The sequence below is a fragment of the Phoxinus phoxinus genome (genome assembly GCF_949152265.1).
Source record: "Phoxinus phoxinus genome assembly, chromosome: 17".
Taxonomy (NCBI): Eukaryota; Metazoa; Chordata; class Actinopteri; order Cypriniformes; family Leuciscidae; genus Phoxinus; species Phoxinus phoxinus.
The window spans coordinates 29,714,720-29,734,030 of NC_136892.1; the positions used below are offsets into that span (position 1 = coordinate 29,714,720).

Consider the following 19,311-nt stretch of genomic DNA (forward strand, 5'->3'; position numbering starts at 1 on the left):
TATTGCACTGTCTGTGTGCTCTCGCGTGTCTGAAAGATGTAAACGTGAGAGATCGTGTGGCTGCAGTGGCTGGCGACGCTATAGCCACGAGCGCGCTCCCATACGGTTAATAATAATAATAATATATTTTATTTGTAAAGCACTTTTCATAGTTAAAAACAATCCCAAAGTGCTAAAGAGTATAAACAAAGTTTAAAAACCGAGTAGTTTCCACGGGTAGTTAAGAGCGAATAAAAAAATCAGATAAGATGAGAAATAGGTAAATAATATCTGTATTGCACTGTCTGTGTGCTGTCGCGTATCAATAGGAGAATCTGAAAGATGTAAACGGAGAGAGATCGTGTGGCTGGTAGTGGCTGGTAGTGGCTGGCGACGCTTACAGCCACGAGCGCGCTCCCATAGCCTATACGGATAAAAAAGAGCGAATAAAAAAATCAGATAAGATGAGAAATAGGTAAATAAGATCTGTATTGCACTGTCTGTGTGCTCTCGCGTATCAATAGGAGAGTCTGAAAGATGTAAACAGTGAGAGATCGTGTGGCTGGTAGTGGCTGGCGACGCTTACAGCCACGAGCGCGCTCCCATATACGAGTAAAAAGAGCGAATAAAAAAATCAGATAAAATGAGAAATAGGTAAATAATATCTGTATTGCACTGTCTGTGTGCTCTCGCGTATCAATAGGAGAGTCTGAAAGATGTAAACGGAGAGAGATCGTGTGGCTGGTAGTGGCTGGTAGTGGCTGGCGACGCTTACAGCCACGAGCGCGCTCCCATAAGGGTAAAAAGAGCGAATAAAAAATCAGATAAGATGAGAAATAGGTAAATAATATCTGTATTGCACTGTCTGTGTGCTCTCGTGTATCAATAGGAGAGTCTGAAAGATGTAAACGGTGAGAGATCGTGTGGCTGGTAGTGGCTGGCGACGCTTACAGCCACGAGCGCACTCCCATATATGGGTAAAAAGAGCGAATAAAAAAATCACATAATATGAGAAATAGGCTAGGTAAATAAGATCTGTATTGCACTGTCTGTGTGCTCTTGTGTATCAATAGGAGTGTCTGAAAGATGTAAACAGTGAGAGATCGTGTGGCTGGTAGTGGCTGACATGGCTGAAACTTGCTGCATTTGGTTAAAAAAAACCTTACATATTGTGTAAGTTCGGGTGGCAGGCGCATCTGATCGAGTGGCCGGCGCATATATCCGTGACTGGTCGAGTGGCCGGCGCATATTTCCGTGACTGGTCGAGTGGCAGCTCCCCCTGCCACGCAAAGATTTTACCCCCTCTCTAAGAGTGTCAGCTAAATGTCTTAAATGTACATGCAAGTGAGAATTGAATTATATATATTGAATATTGAATAAGATCGTTGTCTGTCGAAGCTGTATTTAGTGTCTGCTACCGGTAGATGGCAGCAGATAGTCTATTATTTACAAAAAAACTTTACTATCTCTGCCTTTACGTTTGCACTTGCTAGCATGGACACATTATTAATAAAAAATATATACAAAACAAGATGAAACACATACATTACATTTTTAAATGCCCCTAATGTTCTCTGTACTGCTATTCCTTTGATTTAAAGTTGTAAGCTGATATTCACATCATTTTTTTCAATCTTCACTAGAATGTGATCAATAATAAACTCACTCCGTCCTATACAAGTTTAAAGTTTATTAATTCAACAAATAATGTCTTATTGATGGATGATTTAAAGGTTATTCCAAATCATGTATAATACCACAGTAACAGTTCGGTGGTATATTACAATTTACTTGACAGCCAATAACAGTGAAGCAGAGGAGGTCTAATCGACCAAATCTGTCCAATCATCTGAGGAGTTAATCTAATTAATATTCATGAGCTCTCTCCGTCGACGTAGCGTAATGTCGTAAACCAAACTTTCAGCGAGCGCGCATGCATGGTGATGTCACGGATTTTAAAATGGCGGTTCCAACGTCTGCTTTGAAATTACATCCATAATCTACCGCTCATAGTTCAAAAATAACACAACGGACGTCATGTTTTGAGAGAAATACTTTTCACAGATAAAACAAGACACTGTTATTTTGATACAGAATGGATTCTGTGGTCGGAGAGGATCAAACGCTCCCGTTTGACATCAATCTGAGGTGAAGCGGTTTATTTTTTTAATTTCTGTCAGTCTGTCAGGTAGCTAGCGTTAGCATGTTAGCTTGAAGGGAAACATTTCATTTATGCACAACAATAGTTTTCTGTTCATTCTACATTAGAATTTCCAAATGTTTACTGGTAATCACCTCGACAAAGATATGAGCTAATGTTAACCACTGTGAGCTTGTTATGAATATGTATTAACGTTACTGCACATTAAACTGGTTTCCGAGGACATAAATACATTAATTTTATATCTGTTCTTCATGTAACTGCTGATATAGTTGGTGAATACAATTTTTATTCTGTATTTTCTCAGAAATTATGCATTGATGCTTTTGTTATCATTCTGACAGTTAATGTGCATTCTTGACAGCTGCTATTTCTGATCGTGTCTGGTTCAGTTTTAATTCATAAGTTATTATGGTAATAATATGTGTATACTTACTTATGAATGTTTATTATTTTGCATTGACATTTTGCATTTAAAGTGAGTAACGTTTGACTGATAAAGTCTGAATCCAGCTTTTGTGGTATTACCATGTTGTTTGTCTTAGTTTGGCTGGTGTTTAAGTGAGTCTCATAGCCCCCGTGTTAAAAAACAAAACACATGATCCTCTTAGTTAAATATAGCAGGGACTTGATCTCTAAAGCATCTGGGCACACGAGGCTGTTTTTTGACATTGTTTACTATGTTCAGGACAGTCAAATGTTAAAAATATCTTGGACAGTCTGTACGGGCACAATCTGTGATCAACAAACCTCGACAGGAGGGATCATTATCATATTGTTGTAATGCAAGTGCAATGCATTAAATATAAGTTGTCTGCATTATTGTTTGTAGTATGCATTAAATAAAAGTGCTTGTTTTAAATAAAGTCGTATGCATTGAATGCAATGCAACAAGATGAGAAGATTTTATTGATGATGCACAGAATGCTATTAATGCATTGCATATAGTTTCTGTCTCTGAAGTGGCATGAGTTGTGTTTTTGAGAAATGAGGAGAGCGAGAGATAGAGTAATGAGTTGATCATGCGCTGTCAAAGTAGAAAACACACTGCTTCCTTCCTGCAATATATACACACACACATAGCGGAAAAGCGCTCCTGTTTATTATCTGACGCACTGATCTCTGTCTTTTACTTTTCTGTGGCCATGTGACCATGAAGGACTGATGTAGGTAGGTTGTTATTATTACACTGTTACACCTGTGCTGCTTGTGTATAGAGTTAGAGCTGTAGATGTGTAGATTTGTATTAGATCACTCTTATGGTGCTTAAATTCAGAGATCAGACTTTGCCAAGTTCAGGAGGTCTTGAATGGGTCAGGAGTTGTTGAAGGACTCTTGGGTTTGATTGTCAAGTTCGAGATCAGTCTATGTTGTCCTGATGGTTGTGTGTGTGTGTGTGTGTGTGTGTGTCATTGTAGTGTCACTTTGACAAACCAGCTGGTGAGCCTGTGGGGGAAACACAAGATGAAAGCTGATATCAGTCTGCTGCTTTATTCCCTGACATCTGATCGGAGCTTTTAACCGATTCAGATATATATTTCTGAAACTCTGACTCGTATGTAAACCTATGAAGTGGTTTTATGATAGTTTGTGTCGTATTGTGGCTAGCTCTATGCTAACAGTGCAGGAGAACGTGAGAAGAGGAAGTGGTTTGGCTGTGATGTGTTGTGTTGTGGAGCGGCGCATCCGTTTGGCTTCATCCTCAAAATACTGTTGCAATAAATAATAGACAATGTCATAGACCAGCTGTGGATCAGGTGTGTTTCTCTGGGGTCGGTGCTAAACAGGGCCATAGTTTATCATAGACAATAATACACAGTTTGAGCAAATTTTCACTTGAATGTGTAATTTAATGTTTGAATGCTATATGAATATTATGAAAGTTATACATTTTTAGGCTACAGTTTTGTTTCTGTTACTGGTACGTACACATAAATAGGATGTAATGGTCATTTCATTTGAGGGTTGTGTCGGGGTTTTGTCAGTGGCTGATGCTGACTTTTTACAAATTTTTTGCTGATTCGAGAGAAAATTCAGCTGAATGGTTTTGAACTAGAGATGGACTGATAATTGATTCTTCAGTATCTGATGTGAAAGTCTATTATTATAATTATTGAAAAATCATAATATGTACTGTAGGTATTTATTGTTTTAAAATTTTGTATAACAATTAGCCTAAGCTATTATTGTTTCAAGAAGTAAAAATTGTTTGTCTGTTTTCTGGCACCAACAACATAAACATTATCATTATGATAGGTCAAAATATGAATTTTGGTCAATCTCTATTTTCTTAAACATGGTAAAATCTGTGCTACACTGTTATTAGTAGTTACTTTTTTTCTTTTTCTTTTTTTTTTAAACAATCATGCATGGGTCTGAAGTTAATATGAACTTTCTGCGTGACAGTTTAATTTCTGCATAGCATACATCTACACACATTTATATAATATAGATTTATTTATATGATATAATCCAATTTAATAATAGATAATGAAACATATGATTATTTTTACATAAATTTTTTCAGAATGTTATTTTTACACAAAATTCTCAAAATTATCCATTGAGAATACTGTTGGTAAAATTTTGGAACTGACAAACAGTACATGCGTTAATCCAGATATGCCAATAATCTCAATAATCCCAAATAAAGGCCTGTACATTGGTCTGGTTGAGATATTGGATGTTTCAGAAGAAATTGAAGAATGCTTCAGATTTGACCTGTGAGGCTCTTCTGTTTGACAGCTGCTCAGTCTTATGTAAGTTCAGTGTGCCGAGTGTCCTAATGGGCTTGCCATAGGTCTGAACGACTGTCTGATGAGTGAAGGGGATTGAACTTTGTTAGGAAGCCAAGAGCCACAGCACACACACACACACACACACACACACACACACACACACACACACACACACACACACACACACACACACACACACAGATGCTGTGATCTGTATATTCACATTAGTTTCAGACAGCCTGCTTGCATCACGCTCTCGCTTGTAGCCAGCGCTGCACTTTAAAGTTATGATGATAGCACACTCAAATTATTTCTGCTCCTGTTCCCAGCCTTGAGGTTGGATTATGAATAGCATCCATTCCACAGACATTATGCACTGTCCATTCTTTCACTATTTGTGCGCGTTTCCATGAGCTGGATAGTAAAATAGACTAGACGCTTTAGTATTCAGTGTAACTGCTGGATATTTGCACCTATTCCTTAGATGAATGCTGACAGGTTTGGGATTTGTTGTGATTTCAGTGTATTTTTCTTCTTGCTGTTTTACTTTTGCCGTTGGAGTGTGTCTCTGTGTATGTGTAACTTATGTTTGTCTCTTTGTGTTGTGTGTGTGTGTTTATTTTGCAGTATTTCCAGACTGCCGGAGTCTCTGAGCAGCAGCAACTTCAGCATGGACAACATAACAGGTAGACATTTCCTCATATCTTTTAATGTAATCCGTTAGGCCTGGGTATCGATTCAGATGTTCCAATTAAATTCGATTTCAATTCGCAAGCTCTAAATTCGATTTCGATTCTAAATTCGATTTCAATTCCTGATTCGACTCAATGAATATAGATTTAATACAAATCCTATATTTATATTTTTAAAAAACGGTGAACATAAGTTTACAAGTGGTTAATTAATAAAAAGAAATTAAGAGTCACAAACCTGTATATTAAACTCTTTTTATTTTAGGTACACTTGGGTACATTAAAAGTTAAAACCCAACTTCAAATACATACAATGAATACTAGACAGAATTTTGATGCAAGATGAAAAATTGATGCTGAAAATTGTACAAGTCAGAACAGCGCATGCCTTGATCAAACAGGATCAGTTTATGTTTAAGATTTAACACACATAAAATCTCACACCATTAGCTGTTACATATGCCTATGAACAGTGCAGGAAAACTAATACTTGCTTTTGCGTAAATACATATGGGAAACATTTATTTTTGGCCTTTGAGAATCGATTTTGAATCGACCACATTTGAAAAATCGCTTAATCGATAAATACATTTTTTTGCCCATCACTATAATCCCTATAATATAAGGGTATCGCCATCTAACTCACGATTGATATCATATCACAATTGAATACATCACGATATTGAATCCGATTCATTTTCTCTTGTTCCTTAAAGAAGTGACTGACTGCAACAGTCTTGGAGCTTGCAATTTAGCACATTTAGGACTATATCCTCTGTTGTGTTGAGTTATAGAGACTGTTGTGTAAAAGAATGAGATGAAAAGCAGCAGATATTTTGTTCCTCCCTCTAGCCTTTTACCTTTAAATCTGTTATGAAAACACACACGGTCTCACACGCTTGTTGTATTTCTCTCTGAAGTCCAAACCACATGGTCATAATCAGATTTTCATCAAAGGTTGAAATACTCTGAAAATAACAAATAAGACACACAATGATGATTTCTGGAGTGAACAGAAGCTTGTTTGTTTGTCTTGTCATCTTGCAACGCCTCTGTTTCCAGAACAGAGGATGTCTCCATCCAAAGCTCTGACCATGAAAGATTACGAGAACGTAAGTACAACAACAAACCTGAACATTTCTTGAATTGAATCAGAATGTTTGCTTTTTCTTTTTTTATAATAGAGACATTTAGACAGCCTTTTTAGGAAAGTGTGTCTATGATGCCAAAATGTATTGATAGGCAGCTCACAAGGTTTTGAAACCTCCATTGAGTGTGCTTATATTCATTATTCTTACATGATTATTTTTAATAAGCAGCAGTTTTTCTTTACATCTGGGACTGTGTAGTTTTAGCAAAACCAAATCCACACAAATTTAGAGTTTTTTTTATCTGTGTTTATCATGTTTCGTGTTCTTTCAGCTTACTCAATGTGCACGCCTGTTTATGTTTTGACGTCACAACTGGAGGTATTAAAATCAGAAAACTTCTAAATCAAATTTTAACCATTTTTTTATTGATTGATTTGGATCTAAACCCTTAAAACGAGTTTTAATGAGAAATATTTGTGTGTAAACATTCTCATTGTTATCAGTTCAAGTGCCTTTCTTACTTCTTGATGATTTTGAACTTCATTTTAATAAGTCCGCATGCAACTATTTTGGTTTCTTTGGCAATCATGATATTCTGGTATAGAATGTCTGCCTGTCCATTAGGGCTGAACGATACATCGAATTTTCATCGTCATCGCGATATGAACTCCCGCGATGAACACATCGCAACAGACAGCCTGACACGATGAATAATGCCTGGTTCAGATTACACGTTTTTGACTCCTAAAATCTTGTCGTGTCGTGGACAAGAAACATGTCAGACTACACGACCAGTCATCACGTGCCGTCACACACACACATTCACTCGCACGCACAGACACACAAACACACTCACTGTCCCTCGCTCACTCACTCGCGCTCGCTCACTTTATCACTCACTCCCGCACACACGCTCACTGGCGCACACACACACTCACTGTTGCACTCTCACTCACTCACTCTCGATCTTATTCACATATTCAACCCGTCGTGGAGGACCGTTAAAGAATTAAACATGCTATAGTCTTTCTGTCGTGAAGCATCGCAGACGCGACGTATAGTTGTCGCCCACTATGACACACTATACGAGATGAAACGATCGAATCTTGCGTCCCGACGCCCGTTGTCGTTATTACGAATCTCCACGACACCCATACGTCAAACGGATCGTGCCAAAATCGCGCTTAAATCGTGTATTCTGAACCAGGCAGGTAATAAACGTTTGACCTATCACGCAAAGAACCTATTAAAGCACTAAGACATGGGAACAGTATAGTTAACAATCACATTTATCGCAAGTCATATCGTTATCGCAATATTAAACCATGTTATCGCACATCGCAGCTTTTCCTCATATCGTGCAGCCCTACTGTCCATTTAAGGAAAGGGGTTTATTTCTTTGTACTGAGATAAAGATCTTTGTGCATTCCTATGGCTGTGTGTGTTTTCTGAGAGAGAGAAAGTGTGTTTGTGTGCTGTAGAAACACAGAGACCTTTCAGAAGAAGGTACAACTGCCCATCACTGTGGTGTTTGTGGTTATTCCAGACCCCATTTGTATTTCTTTCTTTCCCTTCCCCCTATTTCTGCCCCAGATGTTGAAGTGAAAAACGCTCGGAGTACAATAACGCACAGTTCACTGCCCTGGCAGTCTCTCTTACACACACACACACTCATGCCAACCCTTATTACTGACACACACTCATTACTCTCTTTTAGCTCTCGTCCCTTCCCTCCACATTCCCCTTTCTCGCACTTTTTCTGCAATTCAGTTATTTGAACAGCTCTGCTCATGTTTATTCATGAATGAGTCTGAGTATTGTAATGAGGAAGCACTGAGTATTCAGAAATGTTCAGTGTGAAGGGATAGTTCAGGCAGAATAAAAATTCTGATGGAGATTTTCTCAATTTCATTGTTGTTCAGTCTGGTTTTGTGAACTGGATCATTTAAAAGATCTGACACACTTGTTCATTATTATAATGAATATTTTGATTAATTTCTGTGTTTCCCTTGCAGCAAATCACAGCTCTGAAAAAGGAAAACTTTAACTTGAAGCTCAGGATCTATTTTCTGGAAGAACGCGTGCAGCAGAAATGTGACGACTCCACAGAGGACATTTACAAAACGGTTACTGACGCACACTGTCACAAACACACGTGCACAAATATGACATTGTTCCTAGAACTAATGGTGGAAGTACCCGCTTTTTGTTGTGTTCGCATCGGAACTGGGAACGATTTTAGTTCTAGAAACGCCTTTTGGGGGAATTAAATGAACTCCTCCTTCAGAGTAGGGTCTAACTGAGCACAATAGGAACTACTAGTGACATAAGTGCACGCTGATTGGCCGAACACACGCGAAACACCAGCACGCCATTTTAAAAAAAGCTGTGTAACACACACACACACACAGAGATTATAGTGTTAGGGGGGTAACAGTTATAAGACCCGAGACCAGATATGATGAAAGAAGACCAGGAGTCGTGAGGTTCAATCAAAAAGATAAAAATTTACTGAAGAATAGTTTGCAGTTTCATCAGTAGAGCGAGCGTCAAAGTCTCACGAGGAGGTTGCAAGCCAACTCTCCCTTACACAAAATCATACACCAATTATACCATTTTGCAAGGGCAAGCATAGCATCATCATACATCTGATTGGCTAAGAGAACATAAAACCATAAACAATTCCACACATGTGAGCAGATATGGATGCCTATCGCCATTAGTTAGGATAGCTGTCGCCAATCCTTAGATTTAGGTCAGCGTTGACCTCGCAGGTTAGAAGAGAGCGCCGATGAGGCTGAGCGTTGTGTCCCAAATGCCTACGTAGAAAGTCAAACGCACACACACAGAACACCACCAAATAACATCGCCAAGGCCGAAGAGTGCTTGAGCTTCGCATTATCAGTTAGCCAAAACATAGCTCCTCAGGAAGAAAGGCAGAGAAATGGCATTGCTCTCAAGAGAAAAAATATAATTTCACAAGCACAAAAGAATATAGAAATGATTATGTGATAATGCATATATATATATTTGATTATTGATTTGTATAAAAGTAATGTAAGCATTCAAAAGGATATAGAATGAAGAGTCAAGGGATTTTGACCGACCCTTCAATAGCCTATATATTTACTCCTCGAACTAACTCTACGAATATGGAAAACAGTGATGGATGGATCTCTCAACCTTTACGCTAAGCCAAGGAGGAAATCCAACGCAACTAACCTAACATGATTATGTTCTGCTCAGCTAGCAATATTGGGCATCAACCACATGCCAAACGCTAAAACTTTTTCATATACTTTCTACTTTCTTTGTATAACAGTTCTATCTAATAAAGTATTATAGATAGAATATATAGGCTAGATAGAAAAAATTGTTCTCGGGCAACCACCCTAGTGGCTAGTTCCTAGAACTGAGAGAAAGGGGCTATTGATGCAAGTAGTTATAATTGTATAATTGTAAGTAACTTTTATATCTGTGTGTGTAGAACATTGAGCTGAAAGTGGAGGTGGAGTCCATGAAACGAGATCTGGCTGAGAAACAGGAACTACTTGTGTCTGCATCGTAAGTCTTGTTTACATGTTCACTTCCTATTTTTACTAATTATGCATCCTAACTTGATGTGACATGATACAGCGTCAAGCAATAAAACCTATTTCTTCTTTGTTCTTCTTGTCGCTTGTCTGTCCTAACCAATCATGACATGTGATAAGACATTATGTCTCTTGGTTCCAGTTTTTGACGGATTACAGTGTTCTGTGATCTGTGGCGGCCGGAAAATATATTTAAACTTCTCATAATAACATAAAAGGTCAATAAGCGCGATAAGGCTTTGGGTGCTTATCAATGCACTGTTATTGTTTAAAAAATTCAACAGATTAATGAATTTAACTTTAAAATGTAAAAAAAAATCTTACATGATGCATGGCTTGTGAAGTGTAGCTCCGCCCATATTCAAATCGATCAAAAATCCCAAAATCCTATTCCACACAGCCATTAAACATCAAATTGTTCTGATTGGCTGTAATTTAATTGCCAAGTGACTATTTTGCTTTACGTGGGACAGAAAAATAAGTATTTTGTCATATTCATTTCAGTTTATTTTACTGAAATGGCATTTACTATAAAAACAAATTACAATAATGTGCAAAGTGATTAAAACATGTCAAACTATAAACAGACCCAAATTTCCTAACATTTGAAAAATGTATAAACTACAACATTTCTGTCAGTGATGAAAATAACATTGCACTGGAAACGCTTGGTTATCTAATTTGGCCTTTCAGGTCAAATATTTGCATTTGAGAACATATAGACGGCATTGGATGTAAGACACAGATCATAATGGCATGTGTTTGTGTGTGTAGGAAAGCACTAGAGAGTTTAGCCAGTCGAGGTGTTGTTGATGATGGCAGAGAGAAGATGCGCAGAGAAATGGACTCACTCAGAGAAGCATTCAGCACTCGGATTCAAGAGCTGGAGGAGGTAAAACAAACCCCACAATGTTTATAGCAAATGGTTGAGAATATGTTCTTCATCTTTAGTCATTGCCCTGGCTCTCTCTTTTTCTTCAGTCTCTGCAAGCTGCCCAAGAGGAACTGGAAAGCATGGCCACCATTGCTGAACAGGAGAAGCTGAAAAATATTGAATTGGAAAAAAAGCAACAGGCCACCAACCAATCGGGGCCCTCAGCTGATTCAGGATCCACCCCTGAACGGCTCCGAGAGCTCCAGCAAGCCCTTCAGGAGAAGGAGAGGTGATCAAGAAAGAAATTGAAGTACTAAAAGACAATTTATTCATTAACAAAGTTTAACTTTTAGTTATTTAAATCCCTGATATGTTTTCCTCAGTGTTATTGAGCAACTGCAGGTGACACTCAAAGATCAAGATGCAATGATTGGAGAGCTTCAGAAGAATGACCCGCACCAGCCAATAGGAGAGCAGATGACACAGCTCAACTCCCTGATTGGCCAAAAAGATAGTCAGCTACAGGTTAGTCTCTTAGCTTTGTAAAGCACAACACTGGCTTTCTTACACCAATGTTTATGCTATCTCTAAGGCAGATGCACAATCACTTGAGTGATGATGTTTTGTGTATTTTTGTTTTTACAGGTCCTTAGAGAAGCACTAGACCATGGGAGAGAAAATGCAGAAAGAGACAAACAGGTAAGCAGACAACTACCAGAATGCTCCTCTTCATGAGTGCGTGTATAGAGTAAAACTTGCTTGGAAGAAAGCCAGCATGATGATATTGGCCTGTGTGAAATATTGGGCGGCATGTTACTAGCTATTTCTTATTTGAAACAAAGTTGTCGTAAAGGGAGAAAGCGGCCATTGAAAGCTGAATCATCCTTTGAGTAGCATTCATGTTTTAGGATTTATTATAGACATTTGTGCACTCATAAGCATAATAGTTTAAATCTACCTCTTTAAATGATTGGTCCCAGATCCACCCTGTGAAATCTCTATACAATTATTATTAAAAATCTGATCTTGTAATTAAATCTGACTGGAAAGGTCAAAGAGTGTGGGAGCCCTGTAGAAGGGCAATGTGCTAAGCTGGATTAGCAGGTTGGCAGCAGTCTGTGTCTGTTGCAAATGAAAAAATCAAACATTAAAAACAATTCACTTTTCAGTTTTGATGCTAGGGTGTTGTAGGTGGTTGCCAAAGTGTTGCTGTAAAGTTGTTTATGAGTGATTTTTAGCCACTTTAGACATTGCTAGATGGTTGTTAAGTGTTCTGGCCCAAGTCTGAAGACTCCAACCTCAAGTCCTTGTGATTTTCTAGTCTCTAGATATGGCTCAGGTCCCTCCTTCAATGCAAGTCTTTGAGATTTTTTGCCTTTATTGCCTGCCAGGTAAACATTGTAAGTCTGATTGGTGAAAAGTAATAACCTTTCCTCAAACCGCACAATTTAAGATGTCATTCATGTCTGAAGCACAGCACGAGTTATGCACCGAAGTTGAATTCTTAGGGTTTGTTGTTCAGATTATCAAAAATACTAATATACTGTTTCATGCTTGTGTTTTATGCTAACATTTAGGGCCGGGAATCTTTAGGCACCTCACTTTCCAATCCTGATTCTGGGAGTCCATTTTTTTCGTATTAATTAGTTTACCGGCTTTAAAGCTTTAGTACATTTTTTATTTAATTACTTGTGCAATTATAAGTCCTAAAATATAAAAAATTTAAAGGTAAGAATTTTCAACTAAATATAGCTTTAAAACATACAAGAAAATTGTACGTAATAAAAAGGAACAAAAAAACACATTAAGCAATAAACAAAGAGTGCTTTCAGCATCTAAGAGGCCATTAAGGAGGCTATCTGAAAGTTTCCAGACAAGAGCAGTGAGGGGTTTTTCTCTCTTTCTCAGCATTATTTCTTTTGAATATTATTGTTGATGACAATCAACAATAGTTGCAGCAAACAGCTGCATTTCTAAATGACATAAATTATGCCTTTGTAGAGCATTTGGAAGAAAAAAACATTGAAATTTTGGTGGTCGAAACCACCTCTACTAACATGTTCCAGTGTGACCTGTAGCATCCCCAAGGCACGCCATGAGCATCAGTGGCCCAAATACAACTCTTCTCATCAGACACCCGCTGAGAGGATTACTCTCTGTGTGTGTGTGTGTTAGCAGACGTTGTGCACATCACCCAAAGGATTTCCTGTGTGTGTGTGTGTTTGTGTGGATTAGAGGGTTTAAATCGGTGTGTGGGCAGAGCACAGTTAGTTCAGTGCAGAGCGAGATGGACAGAAAGACTCGGAGGAAGATGTATGGAACGATATCATGTGTAAAGATCAGAGAGCTTTGCGATGCCATGTTTTTGAAGTGTGTTTATTTGTCAGTGGTATCAGAGTTTTAGTGTTCGTCTGGTGAACATGCGTGACCCATGCCGTGTATGCGGCGTATGCGTGCAGGGCGGTCAGTGTCGCTGGTTGTTCAGTGCATGTGGCCGTCTGAGGCTGGCAGTGGTCCTCTCTCATGTGTTGGGTGTGGAGTTGCAACGGGACGGTCACAGTGAGTTTCTCTGCTGGAAATGCGTGTTCTTACTCGAGCGTGTCGTGCAATGCGATGTCGCCATTGAACAACTGCAAGAAACACATGCTGCTCAGCTGCAGCGGCTACAGAAGGAGAGAGATGGACTGAAAACGCAAATCACGAACAAATTCAGACAACATAACCCAACCAAACTAGGTGGAAACACATCACAGAAACCTCTCAAACAGGAAGTTCAGACTGGAGCAAGTTTACATAGTCCAAAACAGCTGCAATGCATCCAGCGACCTCAACCAAAGCAGCGGCAAGCGCGGGCTGATAACATACAGGATACTTCAGGAAGAAGTCAAGGGCTTGTTGCTGTGGGTACGGTCGGTGATGGCCAACAGGAAAAGTTCAAAGGTCAATTAAGGAGGAGTGTGAGCCTTGAGCCTCTTAGTAGAATAGGAACAGATCGCACGCACCGTTCGAAATTAAATTCATGTTCTTGTCAGAGCAGCGACACACGTTCTAGAACAACTGGTGGGCCGGGAGCCCGACCTCGTTCTCTTAGTCGAGACTACCTGGACGTCGTGCATAAGAAGAGCACTCTGATATCACGGTCAGCTTCCCTCCAATCAGTGGCCCTGGAGCAGCATGACCATGCCCTCATCAGTGCATCACCCTTCAGACGGACACAGCCACTGAAAAACTCAACCCCCGGAACCGTAGAAACGACCACGGTGCTGTTTGATATACTTCAGCTCTTGAAGAGTGTGCAAGGAGTGCGGCCCGTCCCACGCTGCAATGCAAGCAAGATTCCAGTACTGAAACATCCACAGTACACACGTGGAAATGCCCACAGGGATGTGTCATGGAAATCGAGGATGGAGACAAGTCTGAGAGAGATGGAGGAGGAATTTAATGATGATTACACACCTCTCAAACAGGAGGTACACCCCTCATACACTACTGTTCGAGTAAGCAGAGGGTCATCAAAATCTCACAGCCAGAGTATGACAAAAAAAAAATGCCTAGAACATTAAGGGCAATGACTTCTATTACTATACTTAACACCCTCATTTTTGTTTGTCTCAAATTAAAAGTGCTTTTATGTGTGTTACAGGTGTTCGTTGAAAGGCAGAATGAGCTGAGCAGATTGGAGCAGAAGACCAGACAGCTGATTGAAGATCTGAACATGGCCAAGAGCAGCAGCCAGACACTCAAACACACACTAGAAGAAACTGAGAGAGAAAAGAAGGTAAAAGAAATCCTCTCTGCAAACTACAGGCCTCAAAAATTGACATTAGCTGTTTTAACATGGCCGGTAAAGCTATGAAAAATGATTTTCTGGCATTTCAGAAATATAAAAACTGAGTTACCTCCAGTTCAGTTACCTCTAAACTGAAAATTGTCATTAAAATAACAGCAAAGGATACATATGTGTTAGTCTGATTGGCTTCCCTTCTGTGTTTCAGGCTCTTTCTGATGAGCTTCAGGAGAGAGAGATCGAGCTGGCTGCAGAGAAGAAGAACTCTTTAAAACGAGACAAAACCATCCAGGGCCTCAGTCTAGTTCTCAAAGAGAAGGAAAAAGAAGTACGACTCAGTCAAAAATTGACACAGATTCCATATTGTATTTTAAAACAATCTTAAAATAACATAATTTTACCTTAAAATTTTATTTAAATCACAATTGACAACAAAAACTTCTATAAAATGCTATTTTATCTAAATTTCGCTTTCTTTCTCGCTCTCTTTTAGATTGAAGATTTATCCGGTGATCTTGAAGAGAAGGATCAGGCTCTGGCTAAGGCTCGAGAGGCCCTTCATAAAGCCAAATTACAGAAATATCAGGCATGTATCTCATGTGTTATGGTGCACTTTTGAGTAAAGACTCAATTAACAGTTTGATTGACAGCTGGAGCTACTGTCATGCTACTTAGTTACTCGTATAGGAGTGGGTGAAGGGTGTGTGTTTTACATTCTTTCTTCTGTGTGTTGCAGGGGGCTGAAGACCAGCAGTCTCTTCTCCTGGAGCAGCAGGCTGAGTTGTCACGGCTCCAGGCGGAGGCTCACTCGTCGCTGCTGGAAGCCCAGAGGCTGCAGCGTGTGCTCGGCAGCAGAGATTCAGAACTCTCCCTCCTTCAGCAGGCCAGACTGCAGCTGGAACAAGAGCTGGAGCAACTGCAGCAACAGAAGAAGAAGGGAGACAAGGTTACTAACGTGAGTAACACAAACACATGCAGAAACAGGAAACATTGTTTATACACTATAAGAAAACGGTTGGAAATATTTTGCTAAAATGATTTAGAAATTTTAATGCTAAAATAAAATCTTTTAATAATAATTAAAAAAACAAAATTGCTGTCTTTTGTTAACTACAGGATCTTCAGAACCAGTTGAAGAAGCTAAACGGCACTCTGGCTGACAGAGAGAACACTCTAGAACAGCAGCGTCTAGAACAGCAAGAACAGAACCGTTCTTCTGAACTAAAACTACAGAACACTATAGAACGACTTACAGCCAGCCTGAATCATAAAGACCAGCAGCTGCAGGTACACACACACACACACACACACACACTCACACACACACACACACACACACACACAGAGATATTGCCCTCATTCACTCCAGACTGTATTAACAGGACTATATGAACATGGTTAGAGATTTGGAAAAGAACAGAACCCAGGAGGAAGGTGATCCCATGGTCGCTAAACTGAGAACACGACTAAAGGAGAAAGAGAAAGCACTTGAGGTTTGTGTCTCTTCATTTATTATTTTTTGTGTTTATATAGAAGTACAGAAGTACTTAAAAGTACAGTACGAGAAAGGTGGGTGGTCATATGTTAGTGATTTCAGTTTCTGATGTCAGAAATGTTTCTCTGCCAGTGTCAATCCAGATATCACATTATGATCACAAGACTCAACATGAGTTATTTTTGTGTGTGTTTGTTTTCTTTTTTTATGTGCAGAAAGCATTGGATGATAAGTTTGCAGCCATGGAGGAGAAAGAAAATGAGATTCATTTGTTGCAGCTGAGTTTGAGAGAGAAAGAGAGAGACGTGGAACGTCTCAACAACCTGCTCTCACACAACGAGGAGACCATTAACGTAAGTGTGTGTGTGTGTGTGTGTCCGCGTGCGTGTGTGGAAAAAAAAAGGGAATTTACATCGGTAAATTTTGAAGATTTTTATATGATTTCCTAACTTTCCTTTACATCTGATAGGGTGTTGGGCTAATGTGGAATCAGATGCTAATGGTTTATTTCTTTTGTGTGTGTGTGTGTGTGTGTGTGTGTGTGTGTGTGTGTGTGTGTGTGTGTGTGTGTGTGTGTGTGTGTGTGTGTGTGTGTGTGTGTGTGTGTGTGTGTGTGTGTGTGTGTGTGTGTGTGTGTGTGTGTGTGTGTGTGTGTGTGTGTGTGTGTGTGTGTGTGTGTAGAGTTTTGATGCTCTCATAAAGGAGAGAGATCTCGAACTGCAGCAGCTGTTGAACTCACTGAAGAATCTTCAGAGGTGTAAAGATGAGACTGAAGAAAATCTTCAAAGAGCTCTGAGAGAGAAGGACGCCATTATACAACACCTAAAACAAGCACTGGACAACAAAACGAGAGACATGGAGGTACACACACTTTCAAACTAGAGTTTTTCTTTTATGCTGGCCTAAGTCAGAGTTTGGTTGGTGTGAAAGTGTTTTTTTTTTTTTTTTTTTTTCATATTGCAGGACATGGCCAATAGAGTTCTGAGCCAGTCAGAGTATCAGGGTCGTGACCTTGCAGAGCATATGAGTCAAAGGTTAAAACTCACAGAGGCAATGCTGTCAGAGGCGGTGAAGGACAGAGAGAGACTAGTGACTGAGAACCAGACCGCTGTGGAAAACCTGCTGGCCACCATCAGCAGCAAAGACCAGCTTATGAGGGTACTGCATACGTACTCTTACACTTATGCTTGATACATGCATTTATGAGCACAATTTCCTGTCACTCTACATGTAGGCAGGAATAAATGTCTTAAGCTTTCTGTTTTTGTCTTTGCAGGAGAGTGTGGAGCGTCACATACAGGCTCTGAATGGTAGTGCAGCTGAGTTGCAGGATCTGCGAAAGCAGTTGGCAGACGCGCAGATGCAGCTCAGAAACGCACAGAGACTGAATGCCACAGCGACACAGGAGGGACACCTAGAGAGCGCTGAACTCCGTACAATGTTGGCGGAGAAGGACTCCCTCATCAATGTGAGACTTTGACCTGTAATCTTTTGATTGCAAGGCTGCTTACTTAGATTGATTGCTTGGTCCGAACGCTCTAGTGTGCAAACGCTGTCATAAGATATTCATGTTGTGGCGGTAAACGTATGTAAAATGGCAGGTGATGTTCTGTTGGTTTTATAGAAGTTGCTAGAACGTGGACAGGACAAAGATCGGTTCCTGTTGGAAATGAAGATGGGTGAAGCGCCGCCCCCTCAGGTGCTGGAGCTCAGACAGACCATTGAGGTGTTACAGGAGAAACTTGAGGAAAGAGAAGGTGAGAGCGTGTTTGTACTGTAAGAATACAACAGTTTTAGAGTAAAGGTGCACTGATGTGGAAAATTTGGCACATAACCCAGTAATTGTCAGCAATGTATCTTCATCCCTAACTTAAATTATATCTAGACCTATTCTTTGTGTGTGTGTTTGTAGCCGAGCTGAGCAGGCGAAACAGTGAGGAAACGCTGAACATTACTACAGTCAGTAAGAAATCAGTGGTAGTTTTGAAGAAAGAGCTCACAGAGAAAACCGAAGCTCTTAACGCAGCACTGAAGAGAGAGAACCAGCTCAAGGTCTTTTTTTTTGTGTCTTATGAATGTGTGGATTTGTGTGTTTCAACGTATGAAACTTTTAGAGTAACTGTGTGTGTTTGTGACAGATTTCTCTAGCAGAGCTTCAGTCCATAGTCTCAGAACTGAAGGCAAGATTAGAGGGACAGACAGCCAATACTGAGTCCCTAACATCAACGCTCAAAACTAAAGAAGAAATCATTACTGTAAGTGTAAATTACACATGCATATACACAAAATATACCCGCACTGCCTTAAAGATAAAGATCAGAACTATTGAATATCCTAGAATGCAATAGAAGGTTTCCTGAAGAAAAAATCGCATTCATTTTTTCCATAGAGAAATTGTTTCCTACCTACCATGAGCTATGAGGTTATATTACAGTACATTTTCCTATCTGATTTTGTGGAGTGGTTCTCTGCAGGAGCTGCACCAGAGTTTGTCTCACCGAGGGGACAGCCGACTGCCTCTGACCCGGGGTCAAGCCTCCCAACTGGGTGAGAGTGAATGCAGCATGTCCTCCCTCCCTCAGAGAGAAAGAACCATCATTGGAGGAGATCACCAACAACAGGTACAAAAGTACACAAACACTTTTCATGCGTGAACAGGTATTCAACTTCTTAAGCTGATATGCGTTAGCATCTCTAATTTTGGTTTCCTTCTGATTTTGTAGGATGATGCATCTCTATCTGATTTGCTGACTGAGCAGGTGAAGTTAAATCGAGCTCTGAAAGCTGAGCAACATCTCTACTCCGACCTCATCAGAGCCGTCAAAGAGCATGACAGGTGTGTGTGTGACACCTAAAAGGTTGTATATGTTGTAATGTGATGTTGAAACCTGCATTTTAGTG

General features: G+C 39.7%; 1 protein-coding gene across 11 annotated transcripts in view; it reads left to right on the plus strand.

The window, feature by feature from the left end:
- Nucleotides 1-1,873: 1,873 nt before the first annotated feature.
- The window catches only part of cdk5rap2 (CDK5 regulatory subunit associated protein 2), a 40,788-nt gene continuing 23,350 nt past the window's right edge, over nucleotides 1,874-19,311 (plus strand). For 7 of the 11 annotated variants that reach the window (XM_079586341.1, XM_079586346.1, XM_079586344.1 and 4 more), the window contains exons 1-16: nucleotides 13,387-14,598; nucleotides 14,772-14,906; nucleotides 15,124-15,243; nucleotides 15,409-15,501; nucleotides 15,652-15,870; nucleotides 16,032-16,202; nucleotides 16,298-16,408; nucleotides 16,626-16,763; nucleotides 17,092-17,271; nucleotides 17,374-17,568; nucleotides 17,687-17,878; nucleotides 18,035-18,167; nucleotides 18,323-18,462; nucleotides 18,549-18,665; nucleotides 18,885-19,031; nucleotides 19,134-19,246. In XM_079586341.1, the coding sequence (XP_079442467.1) occupies nucleotides 13,549-14,598; nucleotides 14,772-14,906; nucleotides 15,124-15,243; nucleotides 15,409-15,501; nucleotides 15,652-15,870; nucleotides 16,032-16,202; nucleotides 16,298-16,408; nucleotides 16,626-16,763; nucleotides 17,092-17,271; nucleotides 17,374-17,568; nucleotides 17,687-17,878; nucleotides 18,035-18,167; nucleotides 18,323-18,462; nucleotides 18,549-18,665; nucleotides 18,885-19,031; nucleotides 19,134-19,246 (3,254 nt within the window). In that variant the 5' untranslated portion in view covers nucleotides 13,387-13,548. Of the gene's footprint in view, nucleotides 2,128-3,177; nucleotides 3,311-5,505; nucleotides 5,565-6,632; nucleotides 6,683-8,676; nucleotides 8,788-10,148; nucleotides 10,226-11,028; nucleotides 11,147-11,235; nucleotides 11,418-11,511; nucleotides 11,654-11,773; nucleotides 11,828-13,386; nucleotides 14,599-14,771; nucleotides 14,907-15,123; nucleotides 15,244-15,408; nucleotides 15,502-15,651; nucleotides 15,871-16,031; nucleotides 16,203-16,297; nucleotides 16,409-16,625; nucleotides 16,764-17,091; nucleotides 17,272-17,373; nucleotides 17,569-17,686; nucleotides 17,879-18,034; nucleotides 18,168-18,322; nucleotides 18,463-18,548; nucleotides 18,666-18,884; nucleotides 19,032-19,133; nucleotides 19,247-19,311 lie in introns of those variants that run through there. The other 4 variants (XM_079586348.1, XM_079586349.1, XM_079586342.1 and 1 more) reach the window with 3 other exon arrangements.